Source organism: Tetrao urogallus (genome assembly GCF_951394365.1).
Source record: "Tetrao urogallus genome assembly, chromosome: 5".
Classification (NCBI taxonomy): domain Eukaryota; kingdom Metazoa; phylum Chordata; class Aves; order Galliformes; family Phasianidae; genus Tetrao; species Tetrao urogallus.
In genome coordinates, this window is record NC_136818.1 from 53,270,065 (window position 1) to 53,288,295 (window position 18,231).

Here is an 18,231-nt window from a genome sequence, read left to right on the forward strand (position 1 = left end):
AATCAGGAGAAGGAGTGTGTCTCAGCAGAAGGAATCAGGAGGGAAACCTGCTTTTCTGACAAAAATAGGGCATAGAATTAAAATGGAGCTGGAAGGGATTTCTTTTTCAAGGCACGCGCACAGTGAGGAATTAGAAATCAGCAACGTGACGTCAGAGCACATGTGGGATGTTGGGGATGGCGTTTGTGAAAAGACTCTGTGCCTCAGGGAGGAACGGGAAGAAATGAAGTGTTACGGATGCTTCATTTGAGCACTAGATCTATTTTCAGCTTGATAGGGACAGCAGCAGAAGAACTGCAAATATCAGCAGAAGCTGTGGCTGCTTCTGCCAGAGCACACTGTAGTAGCTGCATATTTCTATCCTGCACTCTCTGCAACATATTTTTGGTGTAAAACCACAGAACTGAATAGTTGTTAGCACAGGAGAAATCTGATGCTGCTAAATTGTGGTGAGGCAAAAAAATCATCCTTGCTTCAGCCTGAAGCCTAGGCTGGGCTTCTGGTATGGAGCTGAAATACAGTTTTGACACTGGGGTGTGTTTGGGTTCTTTTAGGAAGAAAAGTGTCCTTTTTCTTATTACCTGCGATGTATACCTTGTTTTAGGGTAGGAAAATGCCATGGGTAGATAACAGGCTGGAGTTAAATGTCTGACTCAACAAGATTGATGGTGCCAATATTAAGTTAGAGGCCAAATAACTTTGTGCAGTTTTGAGGTGGTGGTGGACTTCTGCCTCAGACCCAGCATGCTGAGATTTGGCTGCTGTCATTGCAGTGTTGACATTTTTTGCAGTGAGTGATGTCTGGTGCCATCCTGATCCCTTTCCAAAATGCTGCTGGATTGCCCAAGCATTGAATTTAGCAGCACGGCTCACTGTGCCTGTTCCTTGAATCATTCCCATCCTGCTGATTTCTGGGGTTAGTAATGCATGTGCTGGGGATGGACCTGGGAGAGTTTGGCAGGTACACAGGCAGCAGAGGATCCTCTGAGCGAGCATATAGCTGCTGTTGAAGGAGCCATCTCCCAGTGCTTTACCTCCATCCACTCCTGGAGCAGGAGGACTACATGGGTTGGCTAAAGCACAGAAACAGTGACGCCTTTGAAAATGCCCACACTGAACTATTGGGACTGCTGAAGAATGAGACTACTGACCTGGAAAACAGGCCGGGATGAAGAAATGTTAGATTTCTGAAGAGAATTGGGTTTCCCAGAGGCTGAGAGGTGGAAGCAATAGGCTCTGAAGGTTACTTAGGATGTCTGACCTCTAATGGACTGTGAAGCATCTTCTAGCACCAGTGCCTCTGGGAAAGGCCTTGCTGACACCTTCTGGGACTCATCTTACAGAACTGGGCACTGGTGTCAGCAGGAGGACATGGATGTGGGGGTGACCTGCTGGGGACACAGCAAAAGGATGCCCCCTGAGCCAGCTGGTCAGCAGCTTTTGGGGCTCATCTTTTGCAGGGTTAGCATCCAAGAAGTGAGAACAAGCCACAGCAACATTTTGTTGCTCTAAAGACAAATTTATGCCTTCCCAACTAATTCAGGCCCTCAAGTGGCATGCCAGACTGAGACTAGTAGGCTGCAGGCACCTCAGCACCTGGCTGAATGGAGCAGGGCCTGGTCGGCACCAGCATGGCTCTGACAGCACATCTTAGGAGCTACTTGGCTCCAGCACTGCAGGGCTTCTTTAGTTCGTGTTGACTCTTAGAGGCTGCAGTGTGTCCCAGCCCAGGGCATCACCAAGGGGCTGCCAGAAGGACACTTGTAAAACCATGGCGGTGTTTGATGGCGAGGAGGAAGGAGCTGGCAGGGTGCATATGCAACATCTCACCCTCTCTCCCCACCCCTGTGCTGTGTTTATCACACCCTCCTGCTGTGTTATGTCTGATTAGGGCTGTGAGCTCCCCTGGGATGGGACCTGCCATTTTTAACTGCCAGGCACAAGGCACACCTAAGCCACCTTATAAATAATATTTCTGTGCATGGGGAAACTTGACACGAGGACGTAAAGCGGTAGCCATGGCAACGGCTGTCCGTGTGTTTTGTGTCTCCTATTGACAAAGCAGAAGGGCCCGGTGCTGGGCTCCAGCCTGCACCACAGCAGAGCAGGCATGGCTTGGCGGGGCCTCGAGAATTTCTTCCGAGAAGAAGTCCTTACGCTCCTGCTTGGGGTTGTTTTTAATGCTTACTTTGATACAAAAAACAGCCATAGAGCAGAAATGCCACCAGTAGTAACCTTTTCTTTTCTGATTTAGATAGTGATGTTAGATTGGAGCGCATCGTCTGCTTTTTCTCTCCTTCAGGCTATTAGAAATGTGTGGGTTTTAGCTATATGCCTTTCCTATACCATCTTCTGACAGCAATAACAGATGCAGATGTGAATTATCTGAATTATCCAGACCTTGGCTTTGATGATGACTACGTCTGCACTTGGTAACAAAGAATACCTTCCCAGTTGAAAATAAAGCATGCATTTTTAAACTCAGTACTGTTACAGCACCAGGAATGGTTGGACTGCACTGAGCAAAGTAGAGAGAGGGACTGTTTTTCTCTGATAACCAGGTCTGGAATCCATCCCCTGGGCCTCAACCATCCCTTGCACTGGTGGTGATATTTCAGTCATTGTAAGCTGAGCAATTTTTTATTATTACATAGCAGGGATTTGGTAGTTCCCTGCAACAGTTCAGAGCGTGTACAGAGAGGTTCACAATAACATTGTCACCAAACTCTGCTTTAAAGTTTTCTACTGAAAGAGGCAGAAGCTGTAGAAAAATTGATCTATCCATGCAATGAGGAATTTATGCATTTGGTAAAGCTACCCTGTAGCAGTTACCCTCACTCTAGCTCATGTTGCTAGGCATTGTGTTGTTGTTGTATTGGCTCTTGCTGCTGACTATCCTCAGTCCAGTCTAATATCTGAAGGAAAGCTTCTTCATGACATTCTGGAGCTCAACATTGCCTTTTACAAACCATTAGAAAGTAGAGGGCTGATTAACGGTTTCTCAGATTAGAAAAAAGTGGCACTGTCAGCTAACAGAGTGTAAAAATAAAGATGTGGGAGTTTAACAGGTTGAAACTTGGAAGTGGATGAATGAACACCAGTACCCAGTCCTCAGCAAACAGTTGCAAAAACTGTATCAGCAGCAGGTAAGGAAGAGGCTTAGGGTGTGCCTCAGTCAGAGAGTGACCTTGGGCATAAGCTGAAATGTTAAATCCTAGTGAAAATGCATTCACGGTACAATGGGACATCATGTGGCAAAAGGCAGCTGCTGAGAAATGGCAGAGGAAGATACCTGCCAAGGGCATTTCATGAGAGATCAAAGAGGAAAGGAAAATCACCCTGTGGAAATGGAGGAGGGACAAAAAACATGACCGCATTTTTTGATACTTGTGTGTCTTACTCACCCCAACCTCTCCTTTAAAGGTCTCAGGCACTATTAATAGCACAAATCAGTAGTAATTCAGGTGTCTTCAGTGCTGTGTTTATAGCTGGGGAGGCATGTTTCTGAGGAAGCTATGAAATGGTCCCAGGAGGGCATTTCCCTGTTAATCTGTGAGTGGCTCAAATCTGACAGTCCAGCCTTGTCCAGCACGGGTGTGTTGGAGCCATTCCAGGCTGGCTGCAGCCCCAGGGTCCCAGCAGGATCAGAGATCTCATGCCTATAGCACCAGGAGGGGAAGGGAGGAGGAGGAGAAGAAAGAAAAGCAGTGGGAAGGTAAGATGTAGGGAGAGGGGAACCTTTTGGCAACCAGGTCCTCAAGTCCCCTTCCATGGGAAGCGGAGGAGGGTTTGTCTTTGAGGTTGCAGCTGAGATCAGCATCAGGCATGGCATTCTGGATGGACCCTGTTCTCCATGTGAATCCTGTAGTTTCAGCAAGGTCACACTGCTCTGACTGACAGTTACACTGCAGCCCTCTGGCTTCTTTATTTATTTATTTGTCTTATTTATATGTTCAAAGCGTAGCTTCAGGAAAGCCTCCTGTTGTTCTGTCTGAACCTTTCTGAGGTCATGATCTGTGCATTTAAATCAGCTTTACTGACAGCCAAGGTGTTGAAGCTTTCCCAAGGGTAAGAGCAGAATTTGTCTCTTTGCTTGCTGAGGAGTTAGCTGAGGCTCTGGTAACAAGGTGTAGCCCTTTAGTTTCTTCATTTCAGGGCCTCAAGATAATTTGTAAGGCAATCGCTAGCCTAATGGCTGTTTGCTATGATTGAACATATAAAGAATTTCTTGAAGAGATGAACTTTCCAATCTTATACCTTGGCAGATTTGAGCACTGACTCTCTTTGATTCTCTTCTAATTTCATATATCTGTTACAATTAGAATGATTGATTTAGGGCTGCTATTTTAGGAAATCTCCTTTGCTGCTTACTCCACCGACTGGATGCAGTGGGACAACAATGGAGACTGGAGTTGGCCATAGGAACCTTTTATTTATTGTTATGGAACATAGTTTTTAAATCTTACTCTGTGTTGCTTCTGTGCAGAAAATTATACTGATTTAGGATTAGTGATATATTCACATGTATGTCTTGTTGCCTTCAGTGGGATATACTTATGCAGATAAGGTGAATGTTTAAGTGCTATCATGAAATGGAATAGACCTAAACATGGACTGAGCTTTTCTGAATTAGTACAGACTGCAGTAATTGTGCTGCTTTGGAGCAAGCTCATCACACAAAGCCTTGATTTGCTCTTTCTGTGCATCACTGGCAAAGTGACTCTTGCAGACTGCAGCAATGCTGGAATAAGAATGGAGCGGATGGGGTATGGTAGCTGGTAGCTGCAGTGACATTTTGTACAGAAGATAAGTCAGAAATATTTTTTGAGTGCTCCTTATTACTGGATTCTAGGGTGGAAATTCTCCAAGAAGTGAATACTGTGCATTAAAACAAAAATATTTTGGACAAATAAAATGATGTGCTTTCTTCCAGAAATGTAATTGTTGGGTCTTTAGGTGAGTAATTGGCTTTGAGGAAGGAGGATAAACTGTAAACTTAATTAGTCATATCTGAAAAATTGAAACCATTATGGCACGCTGTATCTGCTTTCTTTCATTATTTTCAAAATGATATATTTCAACTTTGAGTCTTGAAATAACATTTTAATCATGAAAATTGCTGCAGCAATTTCCAAATAAGACCCAGAAATCAGCTGGAGAAGCTCTTGGTTCAATAGTCATTTGCTTTAATAAAAGGAAGTAAGATAAACAGAGTGCTTTGTGTTAGCCTGAAATACTGTATCTTCTCAATTTATTTTTTCTTCGGGCAGTAGACTGAAGTATTATATGTTATCACTGCCCTTCATAGGTTGTGTCTTCATTAGAAAACGCTGCACTCTCAGCTCCTGTTAGAGACTGAAGAGGCAGTGTCCTCATGTTGCCCACACAATTTATTATTTAGTGGTACTTTAGCAGATCAAGTGGGCCTGCAGCATGCCCCAAGAAAAGCTTAGTGCTACGTGTGCTTGGGTGATCTCCAGCACTGATTCTGTGCTTCCTATGGGAGTGGAGAAGACCTAGAGGGGTATTTCAGGTCAATAAGCAGTGATGCTTTGCAGGGTGCTGGGCGATGGCAAGCACAAAGTGGTTGTTGGTGGATGGATTTCTTGCTGAGCAGCTGTCAGTAATGGGAGGAACCTTTCAATGGGCAACGTGGGGAGAAGTTGGGAAAAGAGCCATCATACCCACTGCTAGCAGAAAAGCACGGCTGGAAATGAAACTAGGTGAAAAGGGACAAATGCAGGATACATAAATGCCACAGAATGGAGGATGATGGATGGGAAGGAGGGAGAAAATGCTTCTTTTGAAGAAAATTTCTGTCAGATGATTCAGAGAATGAAGAGATTTGTCTGACGCAGCTTGGAAACTGGTTGTGAGCACTGAGATGCTGTGGAAACGTTCTTACAGAAATGCAAAGAGCATTGCAAATAGAGCTGTTGGAAGGCCCATAGCAATCTTCAAAACAGTAAGAGGTAAAGCTGTGGGGTTAACAGCACGTGTAATGTTGAGCTACTGTCTTGGAATTGTAGAATCATAGAATGGTTGGGTTGGAAAGGACTTCAAAGATCATTTAGTTCCAACCCTGTGCCAAGGGCAGGGTTGCCAACTCCTAGATCAGGCACAAGATCAGGTTTCCCAGGGTCTTGCCTCAATGAATAAGATAAAAGGGGGTCAGCATTTCTTTAAGAAAAGGAAGATGAAAGAGATGATAGTGCCAGGAGTAACCAGTGGTGTCACTGAGAATGAAAAGAGGGTTCTGTAAAGTTATTAGGTAACCAGGAATTGCAATAATAGCTTTAATTTCCCAAAGAGAAATTAAAAAAAAAAAAAAAAAACGGAACACTTTTCTACAGAGAAAAGTTCCCCTTTTCTTTACATCTTGAAGACCTGGAAGCTTCAGCTTTTAGGAAGAATTAGGTTTTGCACAGGTAATTAAACATACAAGGAAAGACTTTCAGTGATAGAAAGAATATGAGGACCTATAAAGACAAGGTGAGACACTGTACACATTGAGATGAAAAATAATGTGTGACCCTTAAAGTGCTGATTGCTTTTCTGTATTTTGTGCAAGAAATAATAGTAGCTGATCATGGAGACCTGCAGGCCCTGAGAGGAATGGAGGTGGAAATCATTGCATCAGGGTCGGGAGTAAAATTCAGACTTTTATGTTTGTGAGTGGGAAATAAATGAAGGAGAGAATGATGGGGATTAAATGGTCTCCACAAAACCCAAGGCATAAGACTTCTGCAGAAACCTTATTTCTATGACTTCATGGGGAATTAGGAAACATTAAATGGAAAACTCATGGACACACTTAAGGGAATCAGGCAAGGAGGTGGTGACATCCAGAGGTGGCTGTGGCAGTGGAGAAGCACAGCTTTAATCTTGAAGAACATCCACCACCTGCATGATGGCTGGCTGGGAGGATGACTTTACCCAGAATGAAGCCTTCTTGAATGAAAACCAAAATGTGTTGTTTGTAACATAGAGGTTGCCAGCACCCTGCTGACTGGGAGCATCAGCTTTTGTGGAAAAGAAAACAAATCCCCAGCCATAACAGGCATATGGAAGTTTGTTCTTCATAATGTACTGCCAGGCCCTTTCAAAACATTCATATTTGCTAAGGAAAACAGTAATTTATTTCAGTTCTATGAAGCTAGTTATGTTCTTTGTGCCATTTCATATGTTCGTATCGATCTGACGTGCTTACAGATGCCATGCAAAATTGCATGAATGTTTGTTATGAACCAGACTGACTTAGAGAACTTTGTTATATAGCACATGTCCCAAAATTATGATTTATTAGTTAGTACTCAACCTTTGTACATTAAACTATAGTCTCATCCATGTATGAAACGGCATGCTTTCATTCCTTAGATCTTATTGAAAAATATGCAGATGATCAATTCAATTACTAAGCTGAACTGGAAGCCATAATTGTTTGCTGTGGCTTAAAACCCACCCACAGTTTTCTTAAGCTCATTAGTTTGTGTTTATTTCTTTCTGAATATTTCAACTGGGAGGCTGGCAGTACACGAGCACACATTCCTTCCCATCTTTTAGAGTCTGTTCGTTATTCTGTTGGTTTGTTTCTGATTTGTTTTGCTGTGATACTTAATCTGCTGTGAGCACAGTGTTGACCATCCATGAAAAGAAATCTGTGACAATCCCATTAAGCCATGGGAGGATGTCTGTATCCTCAGAAAAGTGTCCCGGACAGATCCCAAGGGTTTCCTGTGATTCACCTGGCAGGACATCAGGTGCTGTGTACCTAATGGTAGAAAGGCACAACTGCTTCAAGAACAAGATTTAGTTCTAAACAGCCCCAGGAAGCCACCAGGTTTGCACAGTAATTGTATCTCACATCTAGCAGCTGGTAACTATTCATTGGTTAAGTTTTTCTCTTCCATCCCATTTTTTATCACCTCTCCAAAACTGAATCATGCAAACCAAATTATTTTAGTGCTTCATCTTTGCCAGAATGTCTGGGGAGAAACGTTGATTTCTATCCAAACAAATATAAATGTGAGGCAAAGACCAGTTTAGTGAGGTGCTAATTAAGCACTGTTGATTTCCACTCATTTCTATTGAAGTGGAAGACATTTGTTGCCTTGCATCTAATTCCACTGAGTCACAGCCCGGTAACTGGTTCCACTGAGTCAATGGTCTGGCTTCTTTTGTAACTCAGTTTTAAAATCTGGTGATAACTTTTGGTGCGATCATAAATGATTTCTCCCACAGATGAACTCCAGCTTTAAGGCTCTCTATAACCCTCGGTCTGGGATTTGGCATCTGCTCCTTCGTTACAGCAGTAATTCTCTCATGCTGTACTGGCAAGACACCTGAGTATCTTAACAGTAAGCTAATTTGGACTGTGTTGGTCATAGGCAAACAAATAGACTTGGATGATTGATGTATCTGTCACTCCTGCAATAAAAATGGCTGTCGTTTTGGTTAACATGGCTTCCAAATTGCAATGAGCAGGAAGCCAAAATTGACATGTAGCCATTAACTCCTGCTTAACCATGTGAATGCACATGAAAAGCATGTGTCATCTGTTGGCCTCAAAGTGATTTCAAGCTGATGTGTTGGCAGAAGAGGAATTCTTGAACAGTGTTTTCCATGCTGACCATTGAGATCCTATGATGAACAAATGGGTCCCGAGGACATTGAGTTTGGAGGTGAAGAGATAAACCTGCAGATGGAAGCGGAGGAGCAGCAGGTAGGGAATCAAGCACTGAGTGGAGGGGTAGGATGTGAGAGGGTGTACTGTGGGGAAGCTGAGAAGGTTTGTTGCACACTGGGCAACCCCAAGAGGTTTCAGTTAAAAGGAATTGACTGTCCCCTTAGACAACTTACCCCATCCCATGGCTTTCAGTCTATAAAACAAGAACACTAATTCCTGCCTCCTCAGTTTGCTTCCTGCCTCCCACTCACTGTTTATCTCTCTCTTCTGTTCATGTGGCAAGGAGCATCTTCTGCTGCAGAACCAGGCAGCTGGGTCCTGATCCTAGATTCTGCTTGCTCCAGAGCAGATTTTGCTGACTCTTAGAGAGCAGCCCATGCATCCTATGCATATAGCTGGTACAAGTGAAACCATCTGTTGGCTGTAGTTTTGCATATATTCCTGTAAGCGTGTGCAAAATAGAGGAGCCAGAGCACCGAGAGCAGAAGGAAGGAGCTTTATTTGAAACGTGCTGTTTGTACTACCAATGATATACAGGCATGTACATGTGCAGGTACTGCATAAGTAGGTGTTTATTTAACTGATGTCCTTGATTTTATGTGGGCGTTTTGCAAGGAGAAGGAATGGTTGATCTGAGGTAATAAATTGGGCAGTTTGATTTCTCAGTTGTTCATAAAGGGAAATGTACTTTGTTGAAGTGAATTCCTAAGTATATGGCAAAGGAGGTTTTTAGTCTGAATCATTCCTTTGAGAGATTTTAAACATTTGCCTCCCACATGCTACAATAATTCTCTGAAAGTGGCTTCGTTGCACGATCCGAGAAGCTGCATTCTGGCGCCTGATGGTTTATGAGAAGTAAACACAATGGAGTGGTCTCGGATCATATAAATTCAGGATTTAACAGTAACAGGCAGGGTAGGGAGGGGGAGACCCACATGCAGCATCCCAGCACAAGGACTGCCCGGGAGAGCGGGGCTCTGCAGCCTTACTGAGTGCAGTGCAACCCAGCCTCCAGACCTCACATGGAGAGTACAAGCTTGCAGAAAAACAAATAGTTTTACAAGTGTCTGCCCTGACATGTTGCCAGCAGGCAAGAGCACTCTGGACATGCTCTGTGAGAGGAGCTTCGTCTCTTTGTGACTGCAAGCGTGGCATCGTCTTTCTTCACTTCTCAGTTTTTCTCCTATGTTTATTTTAAGTAAGGGTGATTTTCACTCTCCTGTTTGCTTAGCTCCTCCCAGTGCAGTAAAACAGTTAAGATACACATGACAGAGCTCAGCACTGCTGAGCAGAGCATCCCGTGGTGGTGAGGACATCTCGAACACCATTGAGTTCAGCAGGCTGAATGCAGATTGGCTTCCAATGGTCTTTTAATTAGGGTGGATTCTGAACCCAGGGCCACACAGTAGCACTCCTCATTGCAGATCCAGCCAGGGCTGCTCTTCTTTGCAGCGGAGGTGGTGCTATGGGCTGGCTGACATGCAAACACTGAGGAAGTCGGCACCCAGGGGGATTTGGGAGCTGGTACTGCTCCTTGCCTCCAGGTCACAATGATCTTCCTCTTTCTTTTATGAGGAATAAGTGAGAATACAGCTTGTTTCCATTTCAGTGAGTTTTCAGTCCTCAATCACCTTAAAGTACACAATAAATGTAGCTATAAACGATGTATGGAAATTGCTCTGGTTACTTCTAGGCTGAAATGTGGTGGTTCCCCAGCTGCATGCCTCAGTGCAGTAGGACTGAATCAGCAAGGGAGCAAAGATTGCCTCATCACCACACGGGCAGACTTGGCAGGGCCAGCAGCTGTGTTGGAGTGCAGGTAGCATTAAAACCCACACTCCTACGATGGGGAGTATGGGGCTGTGTGTGACCAAGGGTTTCCAGGAGCACGGGTTTACTTCTTGTCTTATGACTGGTTGCTTTTTCCAATTGCCTTTGAGTGTGATGCTATTTTACAGCCCAGTACATCTGCCTCGTATTTCAGACACATCGCCCTGCAATGGAGAAGCCTTGCCAAATGGCTGTTAGCTGCACGAGTCTGCTGTAGGCTGTGGAGGAGATGGTGCATTCCAGCATGGTGGGAATATTGTGCTATAAATCCTTCTGCAGCTGTATATTTGCACAGAGTATTCTTGTGCAAGATGTCTTTTGGTAGCTCAGCACCTGTGAAATTCGTTGGTCATGGAAATTGTATAGCGAGCACCAGTACTTGCTAAAAATACTATTATCCAGTGAAACCAGGGGTTGAAAGATGAGAAATGCGTCTGTAAAAGAAAAGTAGAGAAAGAACAGAAGGAAGGAAAGAACATAGGGCTGTGCATAGGAAAGAGCAAGCCAGCGTGCTTCTGACTACCAATTTTTTACTCTTTGCTTAGTAACACAGGACTGAAATGCAAGGAATCACTCAGTTATTCCTTGTCTTCTCAACATTTCTCTCTTTTAGGAGGGAAGAAATGTCATAGGTTCTTAGGTTGTCTACATGATTCCCCATATCCTAAGGTGTTGAGATTTTTTTTTTTTAATTATTATTATTTTTTTTTTTTTTGTAGTCCCAAGTCTCAAGTTTGGTTTATTTATATTACATCTTCTGTAGCTCATTCTGGAGCATGGTCACAGCCCTCACAGTCTGAAGAAATACGATTTATGTGAGGCTTTAGGTTTGCACCTCAGATGGAGATCTGTTTCCTTAGAGCTTCCAGTTAAATCCGGAGTTCCTGGTGTATGTGTGTGTGCACCAAGCTTGCTCTGCCTGCTCAGATCCTGTTGAGGTGTGCGAATCCTAGCTGCTCATGACCTTGGAAAGTGAAGTTTTTAGGCAATGACAAACAAAACTGAAAATGAAAAGAGAACGGAAATAATGATATGACAGTCTGACAGCAGTACATCCCCTCTGGGTTTGTACAGGGCTGAATTATCTGTGCGTGCTGGTGGCGAGAAATGTGTTTGTGTTTGAATGTGCATGTAGCTGTAGTAAACACGCATGTATGTGATATCTGTAATAAATATGTACTATGACTATTATGCATGTGTAAGGAAATGATCTTAAGAAGTCAATGTTTGGCAGCAGTTCAGATACAGGGCAGCAATGACATACTTCTGATCTGGATACAGTGACTCTGGCTGTATCTGGCTGCTCCCCAGCTCCTCCTAATTTCTGCTTTCAAGTGCTACTGCAGTTGCTTTGAGCCTGCAGGAGGGAGAGCAGGAGGCTCTTCCATGCCCTCAGAGCAGAAAAACAGAGAGTTTTGAAGCCTCTCGTCTGAGGAAGATTCCTCAAGTAAATTTTGTATGCAAGGATCCAGTTGCTGAGAATATAAATTTTGCAGATAAACACTGCTAAAGAGGGAGAGAAAACAGAACTGCTGAACTGCTCAAGTGCCCTTCATCTCTACTTTTCTAAATAAATTACTCCTACTCATTTTTTTTCTTAAAGCCAGATAAAGATACAGAGGGATTTGTGAAGTAAGACATCCTTTGCAAAAATTCAGTGTCTCAGGTTTGTCAGCAGATGAGCAGAAAAACTGTGTTTAGTAGAAAACCTTTCTGCTTTGGCTAAGTCTATATTGCGTCTGGAAAGCTGAAGTCTATAAATCCAGCACTGGCATCAGAACTGCAGCACTGGTGCAGCACTCAGCCAAAGCTCTCTGGAAGGGCACCTGGGCACCCAGCCTATGTTGAGCTGTGCGTGGAGCTGGCTGGCCTGCTGCTGGTACCCTGACCAGCTGGGTAAAGCTGTTTATGACAGCTTGTGGGCTTCACTCACAAGTCCCATCTATTCTCACACAAGAGAATCCAGCTGCCTTTTCCCAAAGAAATGCTGCCCCAGCTCTTTTATGCAAGTAACCTTGTAAGCCTGAATATTGCATAAAAAGCGATGATTACTAAATTTTTCGGGCTGGTTGACCTCTTCAGCAATGGGCCCTTGAACTCGTTTCATATTGCACTGTCTCATCAGATAGAAGCATTCTCTCTTTTTGATGTGTACTCCAGTTTTGTCTCTGCAATGATAAATGACAGTTAAAGACAGTTTGTAAATGTTGTGCAGGAACAAGGCTGTGCTATGAACTGCTGCTGCACGATCAGCTTGATCTGTGTTAGCAAAGTGATAAATGAAGCCTTGGTGGAAGAAAGCAACTCGTTTCTGAGTTCTTCTAGTGAAAGAAACTGCTCCATTGCCTCATTTGTTTCACAGTTCACCAGAATTATTCTTATAGTCCTCAGCTGTTATCAGTTACGCTAGATAAGTGGCTCTCTTCTGAGAGCCTACCACTCCAAAAGATGAATCCCACTGTTTTTTTACTTCATGTTCAGTGGGATTCTTTTTCTTTAGCTGAATATTTTGAGATTTGTGAAAAAAATAGAGCCCTGGAGCAGGCCAGCAGCTCTTAGAGACTCATCACTAAATTTTCACAACCCCATTTCAAACGCCAGTCAACTGCGATCCTTTTTTCCATGGATATTTGCAAACATTAATGAACTAACTCTCACATTCAGTCCCATATGCTTGAGACATCCCTTATATGGCTAGGCATCTGAGCTACTGATAGATCTGAGTAGAACAGTTGGAAGCGTAGCCCTGGTTTGCTATCACTGCCATGTGTCTTGGCTGCAGAAGAACTTCATCTCTCTTAACCTCTTTTCAGATGGAAAGAGATATTTTGTCCAGTAGCCAAAGGGAAATGCAGGCATCCTGGTGGAAAACAAGCTGTTTCAAAACCCTGGCTGCAAGCTACCCACACATCACAGTTGTCAGCCAGGCTGCACATGCATGGTTACAGGGAATAAAATAGAGGGGACCTTCTGTTCCTATTCAGAAAGGTCTCTACCCATTCACCTATACTAAAGCATCGTCGTCGGCTGCCAGTATTAATTTGTTTTCCTATGTGGGTTTACAGCCAGAGGAAGGCAAAATAAGTCTAATTCTATCCAGCAGGGACACTTGCAATGCAAATGTGAGCCCATATATTACAAAGCATTAAGGCAACCTGCTTCTATTATCACTTGGGGTAGTTTTTGATTTAATTTATTCCTCTTTTTCTTCAATTAACGTCTGGGAAGAGAAGCCGGAATATAAGTTTGGGGAAAATCAAATATGAGAAACAACAAAGCCTTTTTTTTTTTTTTTTTTGACACTGTGCTTCCCATGTAATAGCAGATTATTTAAAGAGGAGCCTGGAATAATCCAGTTTAAGCAAAGCAGAGATCTCTCCTGAAGCCAAACTGTGTGTGGGTGTGCTCTTGTCAGGGCTCCCAGAAGAGGAGGGCAGGGAAGGCTGTTCGTCAGACCTCGCATGTTGCAGGAAATGTTGGTTATTCAGTAGCTGGCATGTTTCCTTGGCATGCCAATATGGAACTAGTGCTCTGGTGTATCAGGGAAGGGTGCATCCCTTTGGGAAAATTCTTGTATAACCTGAGTTCCTGCTTCTTTGTTGCCATAGAAGAAAAATCCAAGGAGATGCAGCTGGAAAAGGTGCACGCTGCAAATGTCTTGCCCATGGGTTGGGAATGAGTCTTCACTCCTCTTCCTCTTCTTGCTGATCCACCTTGTGCCCCGTTTGCTGCAGGTCTGAGATGTGGTGGCGTGGCTTTGTGCCACTGGTGGGGGATTCTGTTGTAAGGGGTAGTCCTATCCTGTGATGTTTGGAGCCTGGCTTGAAGCCACAATGCAGTCGTAGAATCATAGTCCTGCTTGGTGCAGGCATAGCTCCTGTAGTTCGCTCAATATGAATCACAGCTTATTGTAACCTTTACAGAGAGTTACCCACATGCTCAGGTTTCTCTCAGTGTCTTTATGCAATTCAGCTTCTTAAAGTTCAGGAAGTTAAACATATATATAAAAATCTTTTCATGATCTCACTTACTTTTATAATCTCCTCAAATAATTTTGTGGGGTTTTTCTTTTTTTTCCTCAGCATATTGCTCTTTGAAATTTCTATGGCAACAGTGTAGCTAAGAATATGTTAAGTAATAGTAATTTATGCATTAAAGCCAGGCTATTATGATCCTTAGAAAAAGAATAAATTGATGATTAGCTCTTGAAGCAGCAGGGAAAATGAGCAAAAAGAATAAGGTGCAATTCTGTTTCCATTGATGGATGCGAATGTGCAAGCATCATCTTTGTTATATATCTATGGGTTTGATTTTTAATCTTTTTTCATGGCAATAATAGATGATTGTACATTATTTATAGAAAACTGCATATGCCCAAGTTCTACTCTGTGAAATCCATATTTGCACTGATTTGCAGTAAGGACCAGACCACTAATGATTAATTACATTCAGGAATACAAATTAAATTTCATATGGTGATAAATAAATTAAAACTGAACATAGCATTCGTTTTAAAACAAAAAAAAAAGTCTAGTTAGAAATTCATTTCCTAAACCTATGCAAATTATTGTAGACGATGAACAGAGCATGAAACCTCGGAGCCTGGGTAAATATTGATTGGCATGTCCGGGGTGTACTTCATATATTTACCCTCTGCTTCCCCTCTCCAAGGAAACCTTCCCCGGGTCAATTCTTTCCATCGATTTTGAGTCTGCCTACTCAGAAAATGATGCTGGTGCGAAGAGCACAAGAACAGCCATTGGTTGCAAATGCATGTTATGATACTCTGCCTCCATGTTTGAAAGTTGGAAAATTTATTAATGGCGGCAGCTTTCTGATCTTCCCTTTTAAATATCTCAATCAAACAGCATTTTGCAGACTCCTGGATGTTGTCACTCTCTGCAAAGCGATACCTATTTTGCTTTCTCTTGTCCTTCCCCACAGACAGTGAAATCATTCCTCCTGACTGCCTGCGGCCCCGCTCCTTCACCGCCATCCGCCGGCCATCGCTGCGGCGGGAGACAGAGGACGCGCGCCTCTCAGTCAGCCTGTGTGACCTCAACCTGCAGGAGGAGAGCTTCCACGTGACAGCCACCACCTGCCCCATCCCGCAGAATTCCCTCAATTCCCAGCACTCCCACCTCCTCCCCTCCCAACTCGAGAGCGACCTCCGCTTCCACCACCTCCGGGGAGCCCATGTCAAAATCCTCGATGACCAAACTGTGGCTCGCCTGGAGCACGCCCGGGAGGAGAGGACTTTGGTTTTCACCAGCAGACCCCTTCGGATCAACGAGACCATTTTTGTCAAGATTAACAAGTCCAACGCTGCGCGCACAGGGACGCTGTCCTACGGGGTGACGTCCTGCGATCCCAGCACCCTTAGGCCCAGCGACCTCCCCTATAACCCTGAGTCCTTGGTTGACCGAAAGGAGTTCTGGGCCGTGTGCCGAGTCCTGGTGCCCCTCCAGAGTGGAGACATCCTGGGATTTATGGTGAATTCAGATGGCGAGCTGCACCTGAGTCACAACGGGGCCAGCACTGGCATGCAAGTCTGTGTGGACTCTTCGCAGCCCCTCTGGATGTTCTTTGGCTTACACGGTGCCGTCATGCAGATCCGTGTGCTCGGTAGGTCTCACCCCCCCTTTCTCAAAACCTTGCACACAGAACAGCCAGATGGGATCTGTTGTGGGTAAAGGTGGAAGGAATGGAAAAGCTGATGTCTCCCTTCCTATTCTAGGATCAAGTACAACTTTTTTTTTTTTTTTTTTTTTTTAAGGGAAAACACAGTAAAGGCATGTATGTAGCACATGGCTATGACATACAAGACTTTGCACTTCTATAGCATCTTTCATCTGATGATCTCAAAGCTCTGTTCAGATAATAAATTAAACCTCAGAGACCTCCACTGAGTATAGATGAGTCACTGTGGACCTAGGTGAAGCAAGGATGAAGGAGAGGTGGTTTATTCTGAGCTAATCTGGGGCATAGCCAGCAAGACAAATGACTGATTCCCTTTTCTGTGTGTTAGCTCTCTGAAATGTCTGATTCCCAGAAAGAGTGGTCCCCTCGCTTTCTCCAGGCTCATATGTGAGAAGTAGGCTGGAAAGCAGAAAGAGAACCGTGTACTTTGTAATCACAGAGATGTGCAGAGCATGGCGCTGAACAGTGCAACAGAAGAGGGATTTGTGCTCCAGCTTTAATTAAGGCAGCGTAACCCACTCGGTGTGGTGGGCATCTCAAGCTGGTCTCTTTCTCTTGATGTTTTTTACTTTACTTTTAAGCTCTGTTGGCCAAAATACTTTTTATTGAAATGCTGAAGTGTGGAGGGAAAGGCCTTGATATAGCATTTGTTTAGGAACAAATTGACTGGTCCTCTTTGTGTGTAGATACAGAGCCATAGGCATAAGATGTGTTTGACCTTGAATTTGGAACATAATATGGATCTGCTGGTGTCAGTGTCAGAAAGCAGATGATGGTTTCTTAGAATGTGAAGTCCTTCTCTAACTGGAAATTATCCTTTCTTGTTTATACTCTTATATAGATTTAAATATATTTATGTTCTTTTTTTGTTTCAAAGCCCCTGAAAATCCCCTTTTACTAAGCAGAAAAGAAAAAACCAACCAAAGCATAACCAGCACCTCTTTTCTTAGGATTTATGGACAGTCTTTGAAGATAAATCATGATGAACACACACATATGTCTGCAGGATCCATTCACAGTCTAAACCACAGTCTGAACTGCCCTAAGTGATTTGCTTAAAGTTGACCATAGGCCTATGCTGTGAGTGTTTTGTGGCCATTAACAGATCACAGATGACAAATGTAATACTGCAGTTTATTTCCAGGAGCCCAAGACTCAATCCCTGATAATTCAACCTGATGATATTTGTTGCGGGTACAGTACGTAATCCATGGCTAGCTCTGCTCTCCACCAACACATCATTGTTATAATGGTAGGTGAAGTCAAACAGACCCCAGTCAAAGTAGGAAGATGAAACGCTTCTGTAGGTGTAAGAAGGAAAGCCTGCTCAGGTCATTGAGCTGCTGGTCAAACTAGTAATCAACCTGTACTTCCTTTCATATGAGATCACTAATGTGACCCATGTTCCCTTGACAATCTGCTGAGCTGGAAAAAATCCTTTCTACCTATATTTGTATGCACGTAACAGATTTTTCCTGAGCTCTGTCACAGGAGAAGCTGAAAATAGGGTATTGTTCTTATGTGGAATGTAAATGAAGAGAACTGAACTTGTTGACCTCACTCTGCTCAGTGATAGGATAAGACCTCACAGAATGTACAGCTTTAGCCACATCAGTGTGGGCAGCAAGCTGCTGTCTCCCATTTAACAGCTATAGAATTGGAGTTTACCAGTAACCTTTAATAAGTGTTAAAATACAAATCAAGTTTTTAAGGCCTATTTTTCCAGTGTAATAATTAATGCTGGAAGCAGTGCATTGCCAGTATCAGTACAATGCTGCTGCACTCATGCTGTCCCAACACTGCATATCTCTGTACCTGCAGTAATTATGTAGATCATCAATATCCTGAGAAAAGGTGCAGAAAATAATGAGCTACCGTCTCTAGCTTTTGCAATGCTATTAGGGAGGTGATGTGCACTGTTTGCACTGCCATGGAACAGATTATGGCACTTGCCATAAAATCTGTCATTATGATAATAGAAAATGTAAGAGGAATATAAAGTATTCATCTTTCTA

At 43.5% G+C, this 18,231-nt stretch overlaps 1 protein-coding gene across 2 annotated transcripts in view; it reads left to right on the forward strand.

The window, feature by feature from the left end:
• NEURL1 (neuralized E3 ubiquitin protein ligase 1) overlaps window positions 1-18,231 on the forward strand; it is a gene marked incomplete at both ends in the record, with an annotated part of 133,850 nt that overhangs the window by 104,498 nt on the left and 11,121 nt on the right. For both annotated transcript variants that reach the window (XM_079536386.1, XM_079536387.1), the window contains one exon: window positions 15,461-16,141. In XM_079536386.1, coding sequence (XP_079392512.1) covers window positions 15,461-16,141 — 681 coding nt within the window. The remainder of the gene's footprint in view (window positions 1-15,460; window positions 16,142-18,231) is intronic.